Below are 22354 nucleotides of genomic sequence, written 5' to 3'. Positions count from 1 at the left end.
CATTATGAACCTGTATGGCTGCAGCAAGTAAGAAGTTCTGTGCACCTGTCCACTGTACAGGCAAAACCCTCCCCACCATTGAGAACATCTACAGGGAATGCTATCGTCGGAGAGCAGCCAGAACAAGCTCTGTTACCTATAATTTAGAAATTCTGCCTGGCACGTAGGTAAAAGAATCTCAGTGTTGTATGCGATGTCATGTATGTACTCTGACAGTAAATCTGAACTTTGAACTATATGTATTACAATAAACACCACGAGGGTTCAAATTCTGTCCCGTGCATCTAACACCCATTTCCTTACCCCCATTCAGACACTGACTGAGGTTAAGCTTGGTGGAGAGCAACTCACCGAGACGCAGAATTCCCATCACCAGTTGAATGCATCCGGAGAGGAAAGCCAGGAGCACCGCGTACCTGGGGTCATGGTGGGCGTACGTGGAGACGAGTAGGGACATGATGGCTGTGGGGCCCAGTGTGATGTCTTTGGAGGAACCGAGCAGGCAGTAAATGAAGCAGCCCAGGAAGGAGGAATAGAGGCCATACTGCAGCAGAAACCAGAACAGCGTCTTCAGAACCTACAATGGCTTCATCGGATGTTTTTATTTCAGTGAGAAAGGTCGTGGTTTTTAGACAAGAATGATTCAGAACCTGTGTTTGGGTTAATGGGAGGCCCTGCCCATCCCAACCTTGTAGAACATCCCGATGTGTTCAGTGCCATTGAATCCGTAGTCAGGGCCAGGGTGGGAGGAAGAAAAGCAGGACACTACTTTGTACACAGCAAGATCCCAGAGGATTTACGTTCCTTTGGGAAGAAATATAGGGAATAATTCCCACCTTTGTGAAACTTGATGGCTGGAAGGAGTGATTGGATCCGAGTGGTGTGGCCAGAGGTCTGAGACTCTGCATGTAGGGATGGAAGGGGGGGTCCAAGACCCCAGAGTTTGGCCAGGATGGGGATCCAAGACCCCGGGCGCCTGGTCTGGATGGGGATCCAAGACCCCGGGTGCCTGGTCTGGATGGGGACCCAAGACCCAGGGTGCCTGGTCTGGATGGGGACCCAAGACCCCGGGTGCCTGGTCTGGATGTGGGTCTGAGACCCGATGGGCCTGGCCAGACATGGCTCTGAGAACTCAGAGGCCTGGCATGATCAGACAGAAACCCCAACAGTGCAGCACTTCACAGGAGCCCAGCCTCCAGGGGAACTTCCCCCTGAACTACATGGAGGAAAGATGATCAACTGGTTTCTCTTTCCACACAGGCAGCCTGACCTGCCGGGTGTTTTCCAGAGGTACAATGGGAATGACGTGATGATATGCTTGTTCGTACGAGCCCCAACCAGCCACACTTACCTGGACGGGAAGGCCAGCAATCTCAGCGTAAGCCAGCGCCTGAGGTACCACGGTCAGCCCCACTGTCACTCCAGCCAAAATGTCCATCCGCAGCCACCGAACTGAGTACTGCGGTAGCCACACCAGGATGGGGAAACACCTCTGCAAGGTGCGTTGGAAGCAGGCCTTGCTCACCACGGACGCCATCTTGCTGCAGTCCCCTCTCCCAGCACCGGTCTCGCCAAGCCCTTCTCCTGGTTGGATGTATCACTGGAGCTGTCCACAGTTTCTCCGGGTTCAGGTGATGGCATTACCCTCTACCCCGAGCAACAGTTTCAGAATCCACCCGGACGGTCCTCGATGTTTCAGGACCTCTGAAGGATTGATGAGAGTTTATTGCCATGTACACAATTACAGAATCAGAATTTATTGTCATGAACAAGTCACAAAATTTGTTGTTTTGCAGCAGCTTAATTGTGAAAACATTTATATAAACCACCTTACAAAATAAATGAAAAGAGTGCATGAAAAGTCAAAGTAAGAAAGTGTTTGTGGTTCATTGATCATTCAGGAAGCTAATGGTGGAGGGGAAGAAGCTGTCCTTGTGCCACTGAGTGTTCACCTTCAGGCTCCTGTACCTTTTTCCCGATGGTAGCAGAGTGAAGAGGGTATGGCCTGGGTGGTGGGGGTCCTTGAGAATAAAACCTGCTTTCTTAAGACACCACAACTTGTAGATGTCCTCGACGGAGTGAAGTCTGGTGCCTGTGATGTCGCAGGCTAAGTTAACTACCCTCTGGAGTTTTTTCTCGTCCTGAGCATTGGTGCATCCATACCAGACAGTGATGCAACCAGCCAGAATTCTCTCCACTGGACACCTTTAGAAGCTTTTGAGAGTCTTCGGTGACAGACCAAATCTCCTAAAACACCTCACAAAGTATGCTTGCTGTTGCTGGAGAGCCTTCTTCCTGATTGCGTCGACATGGAGGCTCCATGACAGATCCTCAGAGATGTTGAGGAATTTGAAGTACTTGACCCTCTCCACCACTGATCCCTCAATGAGGACTGGGTCGTGTTCTCCTGAAATCCACAATCCTCTCCTTGGTTTTGTTAACATTGAGCACAAGGTTGTTGGTGTGACACCTCTCAATGAGTGGATCTATCACCCTCCTGTATGCTTCCTCATTCTGTTTGTACAGATGCACCAAGATTCTTACCTGCTGTATGCCTGGTATACTGACGACAACAGTATCAATTAGCACATGAGTACAAAATAAAAGTCGTTTCAATTTGCAGACAGATCCTGGAGTAGTTGGCCTCATCAGCAACAACAATGAGTCGCACTACAGAGAAGAGGTGGAAAATCTCATGAAATGGTGCAAGAGTAACAACGTAGACAAAACGAAGGAAATGGTTGTGGACTTCAGGAGGACCAGGAATGTCAACCTTCCACTACTCATCAACAACTCTGTAGTAGAGTGGAGAGCACCAAGTTCCTTGGAGTTCACTTAAACTAGTGACCTATCATGGACACTCAACATCTCCTCATTTGTCAGGAAGGCACAACAGTGACTGGACTTTCTGAGAAGACTGAGATGGGCATGGCTACTGGCCATTATTATGTCCCTCTTCTATAGGAGTTCTATCGACTTGACTTGAGTTCATGATTCTGTATTAAAGTATTTTAAAAAAACAAAGCCCTGGAATTATGCTCAGAAGACAATAGCTGAGAACACCGTTCCCCTGCCTGCAGCTTTGATTTATGGCAGGTGTCACCAAAGTAGTCGATATCGACTCCAGGGGATCGATGGGACAATTCAAGGGGTCAATAAACACTGGGGGGGGGGGGGCAGCTTCGATTTAACTTTTGTGGATGAAAGCAGGAGTGCATCTACGGAAAATAGTGCCTATGGCAGGAGTGACCAACCTCTTGCGAGAGCTGGCCTTGGTGGCCGCCATGCTTAATTTGTCTTTAGACTTTTAATAAGTAGAGTGAACAGGAGGATGGACAGAGCAGAGAAATGTGTATGTGTCCAACGCCATTTCCACCTCCCTCTCCATTCAGCCTCGCCACCATCCCTCCTGTCCATTGCCATCACCATCCCCCCTCCCCCATCCAGTGCTGCAACCCCCCCCCCCCCCATCCAGCACTGCCACAACCCCTCCTCCCCCCACCAGGGGATTTCAATGCCTTGGGGTCCATGAGGGATCAAGGATTCCATGAAGCAGTCAATGGTCTAAAAGGTTTGGGGGCCCCTCATTTAAGGGACCCCTCCTTCCCTCTCCACCATCACCATTTGCTCCCTCCTGCCTCTCTGTTCCCCTCTCCACACCTCAAAGCTCCTTCCAGTTCTGGGAAATCATTATGTGTCTCCTTCCCCACAAATGTTGCCTTGTCTGCCCAGAATTTTCAGCATGCTTGGCTTTTATTTTGGTGCTTTTTTCAAGAGATGCTGTTGCCAAATTCAGGATAAAGGCAGTAACCATCAGCAGTGCATTGGTGCGGCCAGACGAACTGCAGCTCTCGCAACCCAGTTTCAATCCTGAGCTCTGGTGCTGCTGGCATGGAGTGTGCACATTCTCCCTGTAGCTACGTAGATTACCTGAGGGTGCTCCATTTCTCCAGCCACCCCCATCCCAAAGACATGCCAGTGGTTGGTTAATTAGCCACTGTAAATTTCCCCTTGTATGGAGGTGGCAGACTTCAAGGGAAAGTGGAGACAACAGTTTACAAAGCACTTGATTCCTCAGTTTACAAAGTAGTGAGGAATGGAATTGCTCTGTGAGTTGGCAGAGTCATGAGGGGCTAAATGGCCTGCTGCCTCAGAGGGCAAAATATCCTGAGGTTGCCCGTCCCAGACCATTGCAATGTTCAGGGATGGAGTGAAACCAAGTCTGCAGGTGGACTAATGTCCAAAATTCAACACCATCCCAACAGCCCATCCGTCTCTCCAAACCCCCGTCCCCTTCTCCACAGCTGCTGTACTCAGCACAAGTTCGAGATTCACGCAGGCTGTTCCAATACCTGCCAAACTCACCAATTCTCCGAGGAGAATACCACATCCTGTGGGCACCTCTCCTGGTCACACCCCATCTTCACTTGGAAAGAAATCCCCTTGTTGTCACCAAGTATAAATGTGGGAACCCCTCCCAACAGTATCTTCCAGTGAAAGGACCCAGACTTTTTCCCAGGGAAGGTAATTCTAGAACGAGGGGCATCGCTTTCAGATGAGGTGGGGAGGGGAAGGTTTATGAGAGACCCAAGGGGCAAAATATTCCACTCAGGGTGGAGGCTGCCAGAGGATGGGGGTAGAACCAGGTACAGTTAAGATGTTATTATGACATTGGGACAGATCCATGGAGACGATGGGTTCAAATGCAGGAAACAACCTGACCCAGAATGCTGGGCTGAAGGGCCTGTTCTTGGCTGTACGACTGTAACTTCATGGGTTCAAGGCCACAGCTCACCCTCCACGTTCTGGTGATTGGGAGGGGGGGGTGGGGGGGCTACAAACTGACCTTGCTAACAGCTGAATGGGTAGAACATCCCCATACCACTCTGATCACCAACTCTACTGCAAAAAATAGACCACGAGTGAGGAGGCCGGGCGGGGAGAGAATCCTCGGTTCAAAGCACAGTCACACAGTGATCGTGGAGGGGGAGATGCAGAGAGAACTCGCTCATCAGGATGTGTCATAACTGGTGTGGTGCCGCCGATGGGCTAACTTCAAAAGATACAGCGTTCATTAAGGATCCATCAACTGACCACAAATTAGTCGGTTAACAAACACAGGAGGGGAAGTGACAGGTTAGGATTCAGGGCCCGAGACACTGAGCAATGGAGGGAAAGAGACGCGACCAAGACATTCAGAGCGACAGGAACAGATCAAGAACAACACACACAATCGAAACTTTGGAAAGGAACAGGAACGTCTGAAGAATGTGTGGTTCAAACACGCAGTGCTGGAGAAACTCAGCAGGTCTCGTAGAGTCTATACATAGATGTGTTGCATCAAAGTGGAACACCATTCGACACGTTTAAAAAAAGGGTGACAGAAATAATTGAAACATTTACGTTAAATAGTTTATCCGATAGAATTATTGGAAACAATTGCAACAGTCTCTGCTCCATCCGTGTTTGGAGGTTAGAGAGGGGAACAAAGGCCGTCCTCAAATCAGTGCCACCCCACTCCGTCCCAGGTCACCCCCTCTCCCTCCACCCTTGTCCCAGGTCACCCCTTACCCACCCCCACCCTGTCCTATCCAGGCCACCCCTCCCCTCCCCCCCACCCTGTCCTATCCAGGCCACCCCTCCCCTCACCCCCAACCTGTCCCAGCAAGTCACTCCTTACCCCCACCCTGCCCCAGCAGGTCACCCTTCGCCCCTCCCACCCTACCCCAGCAGGTCACCCCTCGCCCCCCGCCCTGTCCCAGCAAATCCCCACTCACCCCCACATCCTGGCAGAGTCCAAGGAGCGATCATGTGACCACGCCACACGTGATCGCACCTAGAATGAATCCTTTTCACTTCCGGGAAGCCGCCGGGTTTACGGAGCGGGTTTTTGCTGTTGAATTGGTCGGGTTGGTGTGATTCCCGGACTATGCTGGGCCGCGGCTTCCTCTTCTTCTGTCTCATCGCCAGCCTCACTGGTACGTGGCCTCAGCACAGGAGGAACGTGCTGCTCATCATCGGTGAGTGTGGAGCTCGGGCTTCGGTTCCTCTGCCCCCCTCTATCCAGATCTCCACGTGCAGTTAAACACCCCCCGCCTCACGGTCCCTTATTCCATCACCCCCACTCTCTTCCACCCTCCATCACAGTCCCATACCCCACAACCCTCTTCCCCCACCCTCCATCACAGTCCCATACCCCACAACCCTCTCCCCCACCCTCCATCACAGTCCCATGTCCCACCACCCTCTCCCCCACCCTTCAGCAGGACCCCCAGTTTTACATCAATCCAAAATAGATTTGTCTGATCATACACTGTGGCGCCTTCACCATCTCTCAGGGCGACTGAAGACTGTGGGAATATAAATATAAACAATTTATTAAAAATTATTCATTTTTGGCAAGGTAGCCTTTATTGTCCTTGAAAAGGAGGTGGTGAGCCACCTTGAACTGCTGTGGTCTTAGTGATGACACTGGGAAGGGAGAGCCAGGTTCTGGGCTGTGATGATGAAGGATTCAGGTGTTGATAGAGTGTGGGTTTGTCGATGGTGGGGATCTCCTGCTCCCCTAGTCTGCTTTGATGGTAGAGGTGGCAGGTGGGTAATGCTGTAGGAAGTACCCGGGTGGGTAACTGCAGAGTGCATTGTTAATAGTGCATGAAAGGTGCTGTGCACTGGGCTGGAGAGAACCACAGGGAAAACAATCAAGTTCTGGAGGAATCAAGATTCCAGTGAGTTATTGGAGTTGTACGCACTCAGGCCAGTGGAGTCTATTTCCAGTGCACTCTTGTCTCACGTGTGAGATGCAAAGAAAAGAACAGCACGTTCAAATTAATTGCACCTTGCACCTGGTACCAAAAGTTGGGTTCACTTTGTGAGCACAAGATGTAGGAGCAGAATTAGGACATTCAGCCTTTTGAGTCCTACACCATTTGAATCACAATTTCCTCTGAACCCCATTCTTTCTCGCTGAAATTTTTGACACAATCACCAACCAACAGTCTAACACAGTGACTCTAATGTGCAAATAGTAGGTTAAAGTAGAAGAGCGAGGGCATGCTTCCCTGTGGAGTGTTGCTGTGAAAAGACGGTGGTATTGTCAGCGAACATAAAGATGGAGTTGGGGCATTATTTGGTGACACAGTCCTGGATGTACATATCTTGTAATAGAGGAAATAAACTAATTTATTAAACCTTAAATTTTTGCTATTTGGTATAAAACTCTCCAACCCTGGGACCTTATCCATGCACTCCATGAATTTATAAACCTCTATCAGGTCATCCCTGAGCCTTTTACGCTTCAGGGAGATGCATCCCAGCCTATCCTAGAACCATAGAACACCACAGAAGCAGGCCTTCAGCCCATCTAGTCTGGGCTGAACTATTATTCTGCCTTGTCCCACTGACGTGAACCTAGTCCATAGCCCTCCATACTCCTTCCATCCATGTACCCGTCCAAACTTTTCTTTGTCAAAATTGAGGCCGCATTTACCACTTCAGCTGGCAGCTCATTCCACACTTCCACCACTCTCTGTGTGAAGAAGTTCCCCCTAAACTTTTCCCCTTTCACCCTTAACCCATGTCCTCTGGTTTGTATCTCATCTACCCTCAGTGGATAAAGCTTGCTTGCATTCTCACAGTCTATCCCCATCGTAATTTTGTATATCAAATTTATCCTTATACTTCTTAAGGAATAAAGTCCTAACCTGTTTAACCTTTCCCTATAACTCATTTCCGGAAGTCAAGGCAACTTCTGAGTAAACCTTCTCTGCACTCTTTCAATCTTATTGGTATCCTTCTGTAGTTAAGTGACCAACCAAAACTGCACATGATACTCTAAATTTGGCAATGTCGCCAGTAACCAGCGGGCTCGTTTGCACTCTGGTTGTTTATTGAAACTTCCTGCACTACGCCTTATAAAGCCACGGGTAAATACCGCCTTTGCGCCGGAAACAACGTCATTGCATTACCCTGTGCGCATGCAGACCCGACCCAGCCGGCGGAAAAGACGATCCCGGTGGTGCCATCTTGACGTGGCTTCTCCGCTGCCGCAACCGTAACACGCAGAGCCAGTTTGCCTGCCATCAGTGATGTGCACCCCCACACAACACCCCCCACACCATGAATAATTCAGTGTATATAAATTATTTAAATTGTTATCTATATGGATCCTTAAGTAATTAATTGCCTCTTTTGGCCATGTAAATTGAGTATTTCTTCAGCAAAGAGTATAATCTCCTTGTAATAAGGGGCATAATTTCACTTTTATCCCAATTTACTTTATAACCTGAAAGCTTACCTTATTCTTCCAAATTTAAATGTCATTTGCACAAGTCTCTGGTTCTGTCAGGTGTATCAAAACACCATCTCCATATAAACTGATTTTGTATTCCTCCTGTCCAATCTTAAACTCCCTAATTTCTAATCACTAATTACCTCAGCCAGTGGTTCTATAGCTACAATAAACAAAGCTGGGGATAAGGGGCAACCTTGTCTACTAGATCTTGTCAAATGAAATGGATTAGACATTTGTCCATTAGTTACTACTTTCACTTTAGGATTATTATTATAATGCCTTGATCTAATTTATAAAGGTATGTCCAAACCCAAATTTGTCTAATACTTTAAACGTTCCATTTCAATCTATCAAATGCTTTTTCCCATTTCTAGTGCCACTGCTATACTTAGATCTTTCCTTTTTTGTGCTGCATGTATAATACTAATTAATCTGTCCATATTGTCCACTGACTGTCTCTTTTTAACAAATGAATCTGGAAGAGTATAAGTTCTTGATGCTTGATCCAACATTTCCATAAAAATAGGGATCAATAAATCTTTTAAATTCTTTGTAGAATTCAGGTGGAAAACCATCTTCCCTCAGAGATTTATTACTTTGTAACAAACTTATTGCTTCCTTTACCTCTAAATATGTAAATTGTGCACTCAATTCTATTTGTACTTCCAGTTTTAGTGTAGTTAAATTTATCCTCTAATTAGCTATCTATTTTATTATTGCCTTTTAAGGACTCTGAACTATATAATTTAGAATAAAAGTTTTTAGGTTTTTATTTCTCAAGGTTTATAACTAATTACATTTGAATTGTTTTTAACTGCCTTAATTGTTCTTGGGGCTTGTTTGATTTTCAGTTGCCATGCAAGTACTTTATGTGCTCATTCACCAAATTCATAGTATCTCTGTTTAGTTCTTGTGATAATTTTTTTGGTTCTCTAAGTTTGTATTGAACTTTTTTTTATTAATTAATTGCCTACACTATCTCAGAACTTCACTTCTGAAGACTTTTTTTTTCAATAATTTTATTTCTTGCTCCAACTGATTTACTTCTTTCATATAATCCTTCTTAATTTTAGTAGTAAAACATAATCTGTCCTCTCAGATAAGCTTTTATGGAACCCTATATTCGGAAATGACTTCTGGCTCAGCTTTAACTCATGGATTGTGTGAAGCTGCATGCAATAGAATTTTCTTGGAAACTCTTTCAATGTTTGGTGCACAGGAGTGGTCCGTGCCCATATGTGTGGTACATGTACATTTGGAGATCATGTGGCACACCTACAACACATTGTTGCTGTGTGATTCTGGATTGTGAGATTCCAGCATGGAACTGTATATTAAACGCCACTCTGTACCTCTGTGACAGCTGATGATGCCGGGTTTGAGAGTGAGGTGTATAACAACACAGCAATAAGGACACCCAACCTCAACCGCTTGGCAGAGCGCAGTGTCATCTTCAGGAACACCTTCTCATCTGTCAGTAGCTGTTCCCCCAGCCGCTCATCCATTCTCACTGGACTGCCACAGGTACCCAAACTGTTTAACTTTGTTGAATGGGCTTTGAAATGTTTAACTGTCCTGAACAGTTCCTAAAATGTTTAACTGTGCTGAACGATTCCTAAAACGTTTAACTGTGCAGAATGGGTTCTGAACCGTTTAACTGTACTGAACAGGAGGGGGCGAGGGTCTATTGAAACCAGCTTACCTGTACAACCCCAGGTTTTTTACCTATTTTAACCAGATTGTCACTGGTAATGTTAAGTATTTTAACTAGACTGCCGTAGGTACATTATCTGGTTTAACCAGATTCCTGGGAATGTTAACTATAGTAACTAGATTGTTAGCTATTTTAACTAGACTGATTCTAATGTGTTAAATACTTTAGACTGTTATCGGTACATAACTCTGTGAGGTAGACCATTGGTTAGGTTGAGTGCAGGAGACTGATAGAAGGGTGGATGGTGGAATCTTTTCCCCAGGGTCAAAGTGTAGCATGCTAGAAGAGCTGTTAAAGGTAGGAAGGGGTTTAAGATGTGTGGGGCGAATCAGAGTGGTGGAAGTGACTTCCAGGGGTAGAGGTGAAAGCAGACATGATGGTAGTGTTGGTGAGGTTTGCAGATGTGTACTGATAGAGTGTGAGTGCTAATCCTGACCACTGGGGGAGTTGGGAGACAAGCCGTTCCAATCAATTTGGTGATAAAACTTTGCACCAGCTAGCTCACTTGTAATTTCATCCCTGGTTGGAATCTGATCACCCTCTTTATATTGGCATTCAAATCTTTTGGGTCTATGCATATGCACAGGTCACCATTCTTTTTGACACACACCATTGAATTCACCCATTCTGTGGGCTCCCCCACTTTCTTTATGACCCCTAGTGCCATCATTCGGTCAAGTTCCTGCTTGGGCTTTTCTTTTAGTGGCGCCTGAACCTGCTTCGGGGCATGCACTACAGGCTGTGTGCCCTCCTTTAACTGTAGCTTATAGGTTAATGGTAGAACTCCAAACCCCTTGAAGGTGTCTATGCTGTTCTGTGCATTGTCACTGTTAATGTGGTACACCTTCCTGACTAAGCTTAAGTTTTTGCATGCTTTGTCACCAAGCAGTGATTCATGTCCATCTGGGACTACTGCTAGCCTGAGGTAGTGCTCTTTATCTTTAGCTTTCCCCTTGGGTTTACATGCATCTTTCGAACGTTTCATTTTTGTTTGGTGAACTGAGTTCATCAAACATCTTGATAACTTTGTCGAACTTTCCCTGGTCATCTGCCTTGGTGAAAACAAATGTATTGCTTCAGGTCCAGCCACAGTAAGTAGCAGTGCAATCTTCCATACCTCAGGTTTGCTATTGAGTCCAATTGCTTGCAGGTACAGCGTGAATCTTTGAACTTATGGACAACATTTCTAGTCCAATTTACAGCGTCAGGAGTCTTTACACTCTCCATGTTTTCTCAGCTGCTATATCAACTAATTCTCACTTCTGGTACCATGTGATGTTGCTTTTATTGTAATAAAGAAATGGGTTCTTTTAAAAGTACTATATTTATTAGAATCTACCCAAGATGCAACAGCTCATCTCCCAACTCACCCAGCACTAGCACTCTTACCAGTACACAGATGGACACAGAATGTGAAGGGATCCAGAGATATCTATCAGGTTCAGGCAGGAGGGTGTAATTGGGTTATCATGTTGGGTATAGGCATGTGGGCCGAAGGGCCTATCCCTGTGTACACTGCTCAATGTTCTGTTAACTATGGTAACCAGATGGCCACCTGCCCACCTTTTCCGCAATGTGTCGTCAGCTGGTTTTTTAATCTGTGGAGGCATCACAGTGTCCACGCACAGACAAAGGTACACATACAGGTACACAGAGGGCAATGGGTAGTGGTCAGTCAGTCTCTGGAGACTGAACCTGAGCCCCCCCCCTTCCCTGTGTGTGTGTGTCTCACTGTAGTGGAACCATATGTGTTTGGGGTGGGGGGGGTGTTGTGAGGTGACTTTGTTGGGGAATGGGAGTTAACGCTGAGTGTGTTCTGTGTTTGGCAGCATCAGAATGGGATGTACGGACTCCACCAAAGCATCCACCACTTTAACTCCTTCGACGCAGTCCAAAGTTTGCCGCAGCTGCTCAGTCAGGCTGGGATTAGAACCGGTGAGGATCACAGACCATGGTCCCAATTCCCAAACCCCTTGGAACCCCCCCAACTTCAGCCATTGGCCCATCGTTGACTCCTGCATTCTGTAACCCCTCTTGCTGTGTGTTACCCACACTGAGATGAACTTGTGGATAACGTTATCCTGTGTGCCACCCTGGCCCACGTCCTAACGTGCACACATCCCCCTCCGATCTGTGTGCATCCCAAACCCTGCTCTGGGCCACTTGCTAACAGCGCACAGCTCATGCTGACTGGTGTGCGATTTGTGGCCCCCCTCTACGTCGGGGAGACTGAATGCAGACTGGGAGGTCCCTTTGTGGAACACCTTCACTCTGTCCACTGCCACAGCAAGGACCTCCCAATGGCCACCCATTTCAATTCCAACACATAGACATGTTTGACCATGGCCACCTGCAAATTGGTGGAAGAATACCTTATATTCCATCTGGGCACTCTCTAATTAGACAGCATTAACCTCGACATCAGTTTCCGACAACCCCCTCCCTTTCTCTCTTTTTTCCTCAGACCTCTGACTCCTTTCCTCCAGATCTCTTTCCTTTCCCTTCCTTCAAACTAGGCCCAGCCTAGTCCTCGACCTCGTCCCCCCCATTTTTCTCTTCTACCCTCCCAATTATATCCACTTATGACCTCTTACCCCCACCCCCTTCCTCCCTCCTCTGCTCTTTCCCCCTCCCTCACCTTTTCATTCAGACACCTTCCTGATTTTTTTTATTATTCCTGTCTAAGGACTCAGGCCTCAAACCTTGGTGACCCTTTACTGTGGATGTTGCGTGTGTGTGTTGCACTCGACCCCCAGCATCTGCAGACTTCCTTGTTTACATAATCTAATGCCCGTGTTTCCTACGTGTGACGTACTGTGGCTTGTGTGTCAGGCTGCACACCTGGCCTTTGTGTCTCTACTTGTTGTACTCCCCATCACTATGGGTTCCATACCTGTCAGTGCTGTCATTCCCCCTCATCCTGTGTCACTTTGAATCATAGAGCAACAGCAGAGGAAACAAGGCCTTTCAGCCCATCTAGTCTGTGCTGAACCATTTGTCTGCCTAGTCCGACTGATCTGCACCCAGACCATAGGCCTCCTTACCCTTCCTGTCCATATTTGTTGTAAAGTGTGATTGCTTGTTGAACTATGTGTTTCTGAAGGGATCATTGGGAAGAAGCATGTTGGTCCAGAGGCTGTTTACCCCGTTCGACTATGCCAAGACCGAGGAGAACAATTCCATCCTGCAGGTGGGCCGCAACATCACCCGGATCAAACTGCTGGTCAGGGCTTTCCTGCGGGACACAGCAGACAGGTGGGTGACCCAGGGGGGCTGCCTCTTCCCCACTCCAGGGAGGGTGAGCACCTCCCGTGGGACGTGGACACAGTGTACTGTCCGGACCCCAGTGTCTCAGTGAATGGTGTCTCAGTGGGAAGCGGGTTTGTCTGGGACTGTGTCTGGGTGAGGGATATCTTTCTGGGTCACTGTCTGGACAATGAGGAGCTGACACCGAATGCTGGACTGGTATCTGCATGAGGGATATTTGGCTGGGTGAGGAGACATCCATCCTCCCCAGGGCTGGTGTCTGGACAATGAGGCACCTGTCCTTCCTGTGTCTAGACGAGGGGAGTTTGTCCTTCCCCAGGCCCTGTGTGTAGGACGAAGGGGCATCTATCCTTCCCCAGGTCTATGTCTAGATGAGGGGGGCATTTGCCCCTTCCTTCCCCGGCCAATGCCTAGATGGGGGGGGGGGTGGGGGGGGGCATCTGTCCTTCATTAGGCCTGTGTCTAGATGAGGGGGGCATCTGTCCTTCACTGGGCCTGTGTGTAAACAAAGGGGGCGTCTGTCCTTCACTGGCTCATGTCTAGATGAGGGGCAATCTGACCTTTCCTGGGCCTGTGCCTTGGGACGGTGTAACCTTGCTGTGCTTCTGCCCTCAGGCCCTTCTTTCTCTACGTAGCCTTCCATGACCCACACCGGTGTGGACACACCCACCCCCAGTACGGAGCCCTTCTGTGAAAAGTTTGGGAATGGGGAGCCGGGAATGGGCCTGATTCCAGACTGGGATCCAAGACAGTACACCCCGGAACAGGTGGAGGTAGGTGAGAAGCAGGGCTATGTGGCTTCCTGCTCCTGCTCTGAGTAGGCCAGAGATGCCAACAGCCCACTTCCCCATCCCGTTATTCCAGTTCCTACTTCTTTTCTCTCCATCTAGAATAGACTCCTCCCCCTTTCCTTTTCGCCCCCCCCGCCCCCCCCCCCCGCCCCCCCCCCCCCCACACCCTTGATGAAGGGCTCAAGCCCGAAACATTGGTGATGTATCTTCACTTTTTGCTACATAAAGGCACTATTTGACCTGCTGAGTTTTTCACACATCCCATCCCTCATCCATGTCACACATCCCATCCCTCATCCATGTCACACATCCCATCCCTCATCCATGTCACACATCCCATCCCTCATCCATGTCAGATCCAGGGGTTCCAGAGATTCTGTGAATCTTTCAGTCGAAATGGGCCTGGGAATGGAATCCAGACCCATCCCGTAATGGGCACCCTTTTACCACTGTCTTCCCTCTTGCTCTTCCTCAGGTCCCTCCATTCCTGCCTGACACACCAGCATCCCGCGCTGATCTGGCCGCACAATACACCACCATCAGCCGTCTAGACCAGGGTAAGCTCGGTATATCACCATCTAGACCAAGGTAAGGTTATGGCACGTCACCATCGAGACCAGAGTAAGCTTTGTACACTGCCGTCTAGATCAGTTTAAGTTCATGGCATGCCCCTGTCAGCCATCTAGATCACGGTAATTCATGGTACACCCCCGTCAGCTGTCTAGACCAGGGTTGTTCACAGCACACTTTGGGGGGGAGGGGTTCTGGGAGTGGGTCTGCAGGCTGTATAAAATACTCGACAGTATGGGCCGAGTGGCCTCCTCCTGACCATTATCCTTTTCCTGCAGGGATTGGGCTGGTGCTGAAGGAGCTGGCAGAGGCTGGTCACACCGAGGACACACTGGTGATCTACAGTTCAGGACAACGGAATACCCCTTACCCCAACGGCAGGACCAACCTGTACCGGCCGGGAATTGCTGAGCCAATGCTGGTTCACTCTCCAGATCACCCTGAGCGCTGGGGTCACGTCAGCCACTCCTTTGTCAGCTTGCTTGGTATGATATGGCTCAGAGCATCGGGGGACAATAGAGCAGGAAGGCCTGGTGTCCTCTGGGCTGCTTTTGCTTGGTGAATGCACCATTCAGGCTGTGCAGAGCAGGAGAGCCTGGACTAGTTCCCTCGTGCTCGCATATCCAGGGCCTCCACCAACAGGGCAGGATTTCACTGTGCTATCAACACAGGACTGAGTGCAAACTCCCAGCGCGAGACCTGAACCCACAACCTCCAGTCTGACAGATATCGCTCTGCCCACTGAACCACACAGGATCCAGAGGTCTCTGCAGCCTACCTGAAAGGGGGGGGGGGGGGGATGGAGGTGGAGGAGTGAGGGAAATGAGGGATGGAGGGGGAGAGTGGGGGCATGGTGGGCAAGATTAGGGGGGTGGAGGAGGGTGGGTTAGGGTGTGGTGGAGTGGGGAGTGGAGGGGGATGGTAGGTGTGGGTTAGAGCAGGTGAGGGTGGGGCATGGTGGACGAGAGGGTGGGTGGGGGTGGATGGAGGGGTAGAGAGGGTAGGGGCAGTAAGGAGGTGGGGCAGAGGTGGGGTGGGGAAGGTTGGGGGATGGGTGATGTGGGTGGAGCGGGTAAGGGGGTGGGTGGAGCGGGTAAGGGGGTGGGTGATGTGGGTGGAGCGGGTAAGGGGGGTGGAAGGTGAGTGGATCGTGGGGGAGGAGGCATTGGCCTGGGGTGGAGAGTGGGTTCGATGAAAGGTGGGGGTTGGGGAAGGGGTGGAGGGCATGTGGGGGGGGTTGGCAGAGTGTTGGGGAAGGGGTGTTTGGGGGAGTGGAGGAGGGGGAGTTTGGCAGGGGTGAGGGAAGATGAGAGGGGTGGGTAGATGGGGAGTTTGGGAGGGGTTGGGTGAGTGGTGGGGAGGGGAGTGGGGGGGTAGTGGTGTGGTGAGTGGAGGTCTGGGGTTGGGGGATGATGGAGTGCTATGGTTTGGAGGGGAAGTGTGGGGGGAGGGGGTGGAGGATGTGTGGTCAGCAAGCCCGAACAGGTTAATGGATAGATACTTACCACTGTGGAAGAACAGAGGAACTTGGGGATCCAAATCTATACATCTCTCAAGGTTGCTGCGGGTGACAGGGTAGTTAAGGCAGCCTGTGGGATGCTGGGTTTAATTAGTCGGGGGATTGATTTCAAGAGTGGTGAGGTGATATTGAAACTCTTTTAATCCCTGGTGAAACCACACTTGGAGTATTGTGTTCAGTTCTGGATGTGGAAGCTATGGAGAGGGTGAAGGGGAGATTTACCAGGATGTTGCCTGGATTGGGAAATAAGTCTTGTGAAGCAAGGTTAGCAGAGCTGGGGCTTTTCTCTTTGGATTGTAGAAGGATGAGAGGATAATAGAGGTCTACAAGATTCTGAGAGGCATAGATAGGGTGGGGGTGGACAGCCAGTGCCTTTTTCCCTGGAGCAGGAATGGCAAACAGCCAGAGGAAATCTGTATAGGGTGAGGGAGGAAAGATTCTGGAGGGACATCAGGGATAAGTTGTTTGGTTTTTTACACAGAGAGTTGTGGGAGCCTGGAATGCCTTGTCAGGGGTGGTGGTGGAGGCTGAAATATTAAGGGCATTTAAGAGACTCTTAGCCATTACGGATGGAAGACAAATAGAGGATTATGGAGTAGGAAGGGTTTTGTACTTTTTTGGTAGGAATATATAGGTCGGCACATCTATCATTGGGGGGCTGAAGGGCCTATGCAGTGCCGTAATGTTCTTTCTGCCTCTCTCTCTCTCTGCCAAACCTCCTGGACCCCTAGAAAGCCAAGCAGCAATGGGAGGTGGGAGAGAGAGAATATTAAATCATCTTACTGTTTGCTTCTGCAGATATAACGCCGACGATCTTGGACTGGTTCTCTGTCCCCTACCCCACCTACAGTATCTTAGGGAAGAAGATCGTCCATCTTACTGGCAAGTCCATTCTCCTGGTACTAAGCTCCGAACAGCCCTGGCAAACTAGCTTTGCCAGCCAGAGTCACCATGAGGTCACCATGTACTACCCCATGAGGGCCCTTCATCACCTCCAGTACCAACTAGTCCACAACCTTCAATTCAAGATGCCGTTCCCCATCGACCAGGACTTTTACCTTTCACCCACCTTCCAGGACCTGTTAAACCGCAGCCACTCTGGCCTTCCGACCCACTGGAAGAAGACACTGCACCAGTATTACTACAGGGAGCAGTGGGAACTCTTTGACACCCAGTTTGACCCAGCCCTGACTCACAACCTCGCCTCTAACCCCCAGTACAAGAACCTGCTGGAGGACATGAAGGGGCAACTGAAGAAATGGCAGTGGCTGACCGATGACCCCTGGGTGTGTGCCCCAGATGGGTGTTGGAAGACCAGGGTCGTTCAAGCAGCAGCCTCAGTGCAGGCCACTGTACAACGAACTGTGACATGGGAGGACAGGGGCACGTGTAAATGTGCAAGCCACTGTACAACCAGATGTGATGTGGGAGCCATGGACCTGTGTAAAGGACTCTTACATTGAAGAGGATACCAATCTTACTTGGATAGCAGGGAAAATTTTGGTTAGGGAATCTGAACACAAACCCTGCCTATTATGGGGACATGCTGGAGCAACCTCTATTGTTCCCCAACTATGTTATAGTACTCTGGATGCTTGTCATCCTGCCTGGTGATGCTGATTCACAGCCAGGTGGGTTTAATCCTGATCTCTGTTGTTTGCTGGGAACAGGTCCTTCGGCCCACCATTTCCATCCTGGCCATGATACCAATCCAGCTAATCCTATCTGCGGGCGTATAGCTTGTGTCCCTCAGCGCCTTCTGGCTTGTTAGAATAGCTCCACCCATGTCCACACCCTAGGTACCCACCACTCTCTACACAGAGAAACCTGCCTTGCACACCTTTAAACTCCCTCCCAACTTTAAATATACTCTGTCCTTACAACTGTGTGAATTTCCCTTGGGTGCTCAAAGGTCCTGCTCATCTCAGTTACACGCAGGTAGGGTTAACTACCCCCATAGAGCACTACAGCCCTCAATGTTGTGCCGACCCATAGATTCCTTTAGAAAAAAAGTACAAAACCCTCCCTACCTCTAGTTTTCTTTCATCCATGTCCTTGTCTAAGAGTCTCTTAAATGCCCCTAATGTTTCAGCCTCCACCACCATCCCTGGCAAGGCATTCCAGCGCACCACAAATCCATGTGTGTAAAAAAAAAACTTACCCCTGATGTCTCCCCTAAACTTCCTTCATTCACTTTGTAAACATGACCTCTGGTGTTTGTTATTCCTGCCCTGAGGGAAAAGGTGCTGGCTGTCCAAAATGCATTAATTAACACGTATCTAGATTGAACTCCATCTGCCACTTTTCCGCCCAACTCTGCATCCTGTCTATATCCTTTTGTATCCCAAGACAACCTTCAGCTCCATGCACAACTTCCTCCAACCCTCGTATCATCTAGCAACTTACTGACCCATCAGGTCATTTATAAAAATCACAGAACTCCACTAGTTACTGACCTCCAGGCAGAATGCTTTCCTTCTACTATTACTTCCTGCTTTCTACATGCAGGCCAATTTTTTATCCACACAGCCAAGGTTTGGTGGAAGAACAAGGTGATGTGGAATGAGACTGATGGGATAGTTTTGAGGGGAATAACCAGGCTCAATGGGCTGAATGGTGCAGTGAATACACTGATTTGTTCTGCGGAGTCCCTGGATGGGGAGTGGAAAATAGACATTTTGGCCAGGATTCCTGGGACCATCTCCCATTTGCAATCCATTCAAAGGCTGGCTTTTGGTTTGAATCGAATGAAAGATGTTTGAAATAAAAGAATTTTTCTTTCACGCAGTTAGAAGAGCCTTTTCTATGCTGCTTAATTCTACTTTAACTCCCACACTTACAGTAAAGGCCAATATTCCACTCCTCCCAAACAAACACTTGCCTGATAACTTTGTGATTAGAGCAACCTCTCTCTTCTGCTGCTTGAACGCCAGGCCTGCTGTTTCCTCCTGGCCAGAGTGGACCTTCTCCCTGTCCCAGCACACCAAGTGCAAGATTTCTCTCCTGCAGCTGTCAATCCTGGGCCACCGGTTACACACACCCAGCTCTCAGCCTGTAAACAGCCCACTGAAAACAAGGCTCAGTTTCAACTGGAACGAGATGAGGACGTTATAAAGAACCACAGGTAGAGGGAGCAACAGCTCCTCATCAAAAGCAAAAAGCTGCAAAGACAACAGAGTGGATACAGCAGCGATGAGCATCGACCGTCTGCATACAAGACCTTCCCTGAATTAACTAGTAAGCACGCATCTCAGAACTGTTGACGAGTATGTGTTTTAGAGTCGCAACTGGTTCTTGGTATAAACTAGGACCTTGTATTAAAATGGAACCTTTAACATGTAAAAGATCAAGTTTGGAAGTTCAGAGAAACACAAAAAGGAGATGCTGGAATCCTGAACAAACAGTGAGGAGCTAGACCAGTGGTTCTCAACCTTTTTCTTTCCACTCACATCCCACTTTAAGTAATCTCTATGCCATCGGGGCTCTGTAATTAGTAAAGGATTACTTAAGGTGGTACATGAGTGGGAAGGGAAGGTTGAGAAACACTGCTCTAGACCCAATTGTTACTGAAATATTTTGCTTGAGAAAAATTGTCGTTGGCCCATCTCCTTTGGAGTTATGAAAACGTGCACATAATGAGTCAATTAGGGGGCTATTAAAACAGAGGTTTCAAACTTTTTCTTTCCACCGACTTACCACCTTAACCAATCCCGTTCTAATCACAGAGTACCCGTGGCATAGGGAATACTTAAAGTGGTTTGTGAGTGGAAAGAAAAAGGTTGAGAACCACGGTGCTTGAGAAACTCGATCAAGGGCTCTGGCCTGAAAGGGCTCCAGTGATGCAGGTCCAATCCAACCTCTGCCACTATCTGCACGTTTCCTCCCGTGATGGAGTCGACTTCCATCGGATGCTCCAGTTTCTTCCTATGTTCCAAAGGCATGGGGGTTGGCAGGTTAATTAGCCACTTGGCTAGGGAAAATAGGTGGCTGGGGAAATGGAGGGGGATTGCTCTGAGAATAATTATTGGTTGAATGTGCTCCTACGTCACAAAGTATTGTAGCAATCTGTTTTGGCGATGGTGGTTGACAGAGGCATTTGCCAAAGCACTGGGATCATTTCTAGCTATTTCAAAAAAGTAAATTTAGACATACAGTATGATAACAGTCCCTTTTGGCCCAGATGCTGCCCAGATACCCCCAATTAACCTACACCCTTGGTACAGTTTGAACAGCTGGGGGGAACTCAACAGACACGGGGGAGAATGTACAAACTCCTTACAGACATCGTGGGATTTGAACCCCATTCCCACTCGCTGGCTCTGTAACAGCACTGTTGTGCAGACCTCCTGCAGTAGCTTTGGACTGAGACAAGAGACACCAGGCACAAGGCTCACATCTGTGCATGTTGATCTGCACTGGCAACGGAACAAGCTCAATCAAATCCTTCCTTATCTCACCCTTCCTTGTCAGCCTCACAACCAGTTAAGAGGTCAGCTCACCTTTGGATCTTCAATTAAACATGGGGAACTACAGTCCTTGATACACACCTTGATGAAGGGCTCAAGCCCGAAACATTGGTTATGTATCTTTATCTTTGCCACATGAAGTGCACTGTTTGTCCAGCTGAGTTTCTCCAGCGTTGTTACTTTTTTAAATTTGAACTACAGTCCCGATTACTTAACCTCTCCTCAGATCACCACTGCATCACCCCAGGAGTCAGCCTAGTGAACTTTGCACTCCCTCCATCATGCTCAATTTGGAACCAATCTCTTTAATCATTTATTAAGAAAGGCATCAGTTTGCACTGATCTATCGCCTCTCATTCTCAATCATACTCATCATTTTGTCAAAAACCTCGACTTTCTGTATGAAGATGGAGACAAAATATTTCATTTCTCTGCCATGTCTTTGTTCCCCAGTATAATCCCTCCTGTCTCAGGCTTTAAGGAGCTCACATCAAGTGTGGTTAATATATCCACAGAGGTTTGTGCCCTCTGCTTTATTGCCTCTTGCTGGTCTCCTTGTGTTCTATTTCGTTTATTTTCCCCTGATGATTTCTGACAATTTCTCATCAGGCTCTACAACAGTTTAAATCTTTTCCTTTCAATCTAGTACTGTCGTTAACTTCTATTTATTAGATGAGGCAGGACCACTTTTCCTGTTCGATTTCTTTTTGCCTTAGAGCGATATGCATGACTTAACGATGTATCAGTTCTTCAAATATTAGTCCTTACTCATAGATTGTTTGTACCTTCAGTGTGATGTTCTAATCTGCCGTTGCCAACTCATACCCCATTCTTTATTGAGATTAAGAGCCTCGTTCTGGATTGAACGACATCAATTTCTTGATGTGATGTAATTTCCCTGATACCAGATCATCAGTTCCCCCCCTTTCCATAATCCAGTACTTGATGTGGGAAAAAAAAGTCGGTTCCCTTCTTTTTCAGAATACTGGGGAAAAAAAAGACATTTCTTCTTCACTCCATATAATCTACAAGTAGACCAAAGTCCCCGTGATAACCTCTGTTATCAGGAAATCTGTGCTTCTGATTTCCTGATATTCCCATGCCTTAATTACCTCTGCTGCTTGGGCAACTTTCACCCCTTGCTGTCAGCTCCACCCAAACTAGTTCTGCCAGATTTTGTGAGGTTTAGACCTTCCCTTCCAGCCTCCTTTCCTCCTCATTGACATCAGGGTGAAGCCCATTTTGTTAATCTCTTCTAAACATTAATTACCTAAGATTTGAACCACAAGCTTGATCATTTTACAATCCTGTTTCAGTTATGAATGTTAGATCATGACCATAAAATACAAAAGTAAGCCATTCAGCCCATCGTCTGCCCTGCCATTCCATCATGAGTTGATCCATCCTCCCACTCTGCTCCATTCCTTATAACCTTTGACACCCTGATCCTGAAGAGTTGCACCCTCTTGTCCTCAACTCCCCAACCATGGAAAATTACTTTGCCACATCTACTCTGTCCAGGCCTTCCAACATTCAAATTGCATTCAGGTCCCCCTATTCTTCTGAACTCCAAGGAGTACAGTCCAAGAGCCTCCAAACATTCCTCATACGCTAATCATTCCAGGAATTGTGAATCTTCTTCAAACCCTCTCCGATGCCAACGCATCCTTTCTTAAATAATTCACTAATCCCTTGTAAAGCCTCATCATCACATCCCTGCTCCTGTATCTTATT

General features: G+C 48.1%; 2 protein-coding genes across 4 annotated transcripts in view; one reads left to right on the top strand and one right to left on the bottom strand.

Annotated features, from left to right (window-relative positions):
- Positions 1–5950, bottom strand: part of slc26a11 (solute carrier family 26 member 11) — a 53474-nt gene extending 47524 nt beyond the window's left edge. The window contains exons 1-3 of one of the 3 annotated variants that reach the window (XR_011354814.1): positions 5778–5946; positions 1352–1704; positions 352–544 (exon numbers count right to left, since the gene is read on the bottom strand). Coding sequence is in view for 2 of the 3 variants with exons in the window: in XM_069929685.1 (XP_069785786.1) it covers positions 352–544; positions 1352–1537 (379 nt within the window). In the remaining variant the exon portion in view is untranslated. Of the gene's footprint in view, positions 1–351; positions 545–1351; positions 1705–5777 lie in introns of all 3 variants that reach the window. The other 2 variants (XM_069929685.1, XM_069929684.1) reach the window with 2 other exon arrangements.
- sgsh (N-sulfoglucosamine sulfohydrolase (sulfamidase)) lies at positions 5815–17607 on the top strand. Its single transcript, XM_069929686.1, is given in 11 exon segments — positions 5815–6020; positions 9657–9817; positions 11837–11942; positions 13111–13151; positions 13153–13262; positions 13890–13959; positions 13961–14047; positions 14541–14622; positions 14914–15120; positions 16953–17466; positions 17468–17607. Coding segments are annotated over 11 exon segments (1524 nt in total). The 5' UTR covers positions 5815–5929; the 3' UTR covers positions 17523–17607.
- Positions 17608–22354: the final 4747 nt, after the last annotated feature.

This window comes from Narcine bancroftii, chromosome 3, assembly GCF_036971445.1.
Source record: "Narcine bancroftii isolate sNarBan1 chromosome 3, sNarBan1.hap1, whole genome shotgun sequence".
In the NCBI taxonomy this organism is placed as follows: domain Eukaryota; kingdom Metazoa; phylum Chordata; class Chondrichthyes; order Torpediniformes; family Narcinidae; genus Narcine; species Narcine bancroftii.
This window is presented reverse-complemented; position numbering and strand designations above follow the sequence as displayed.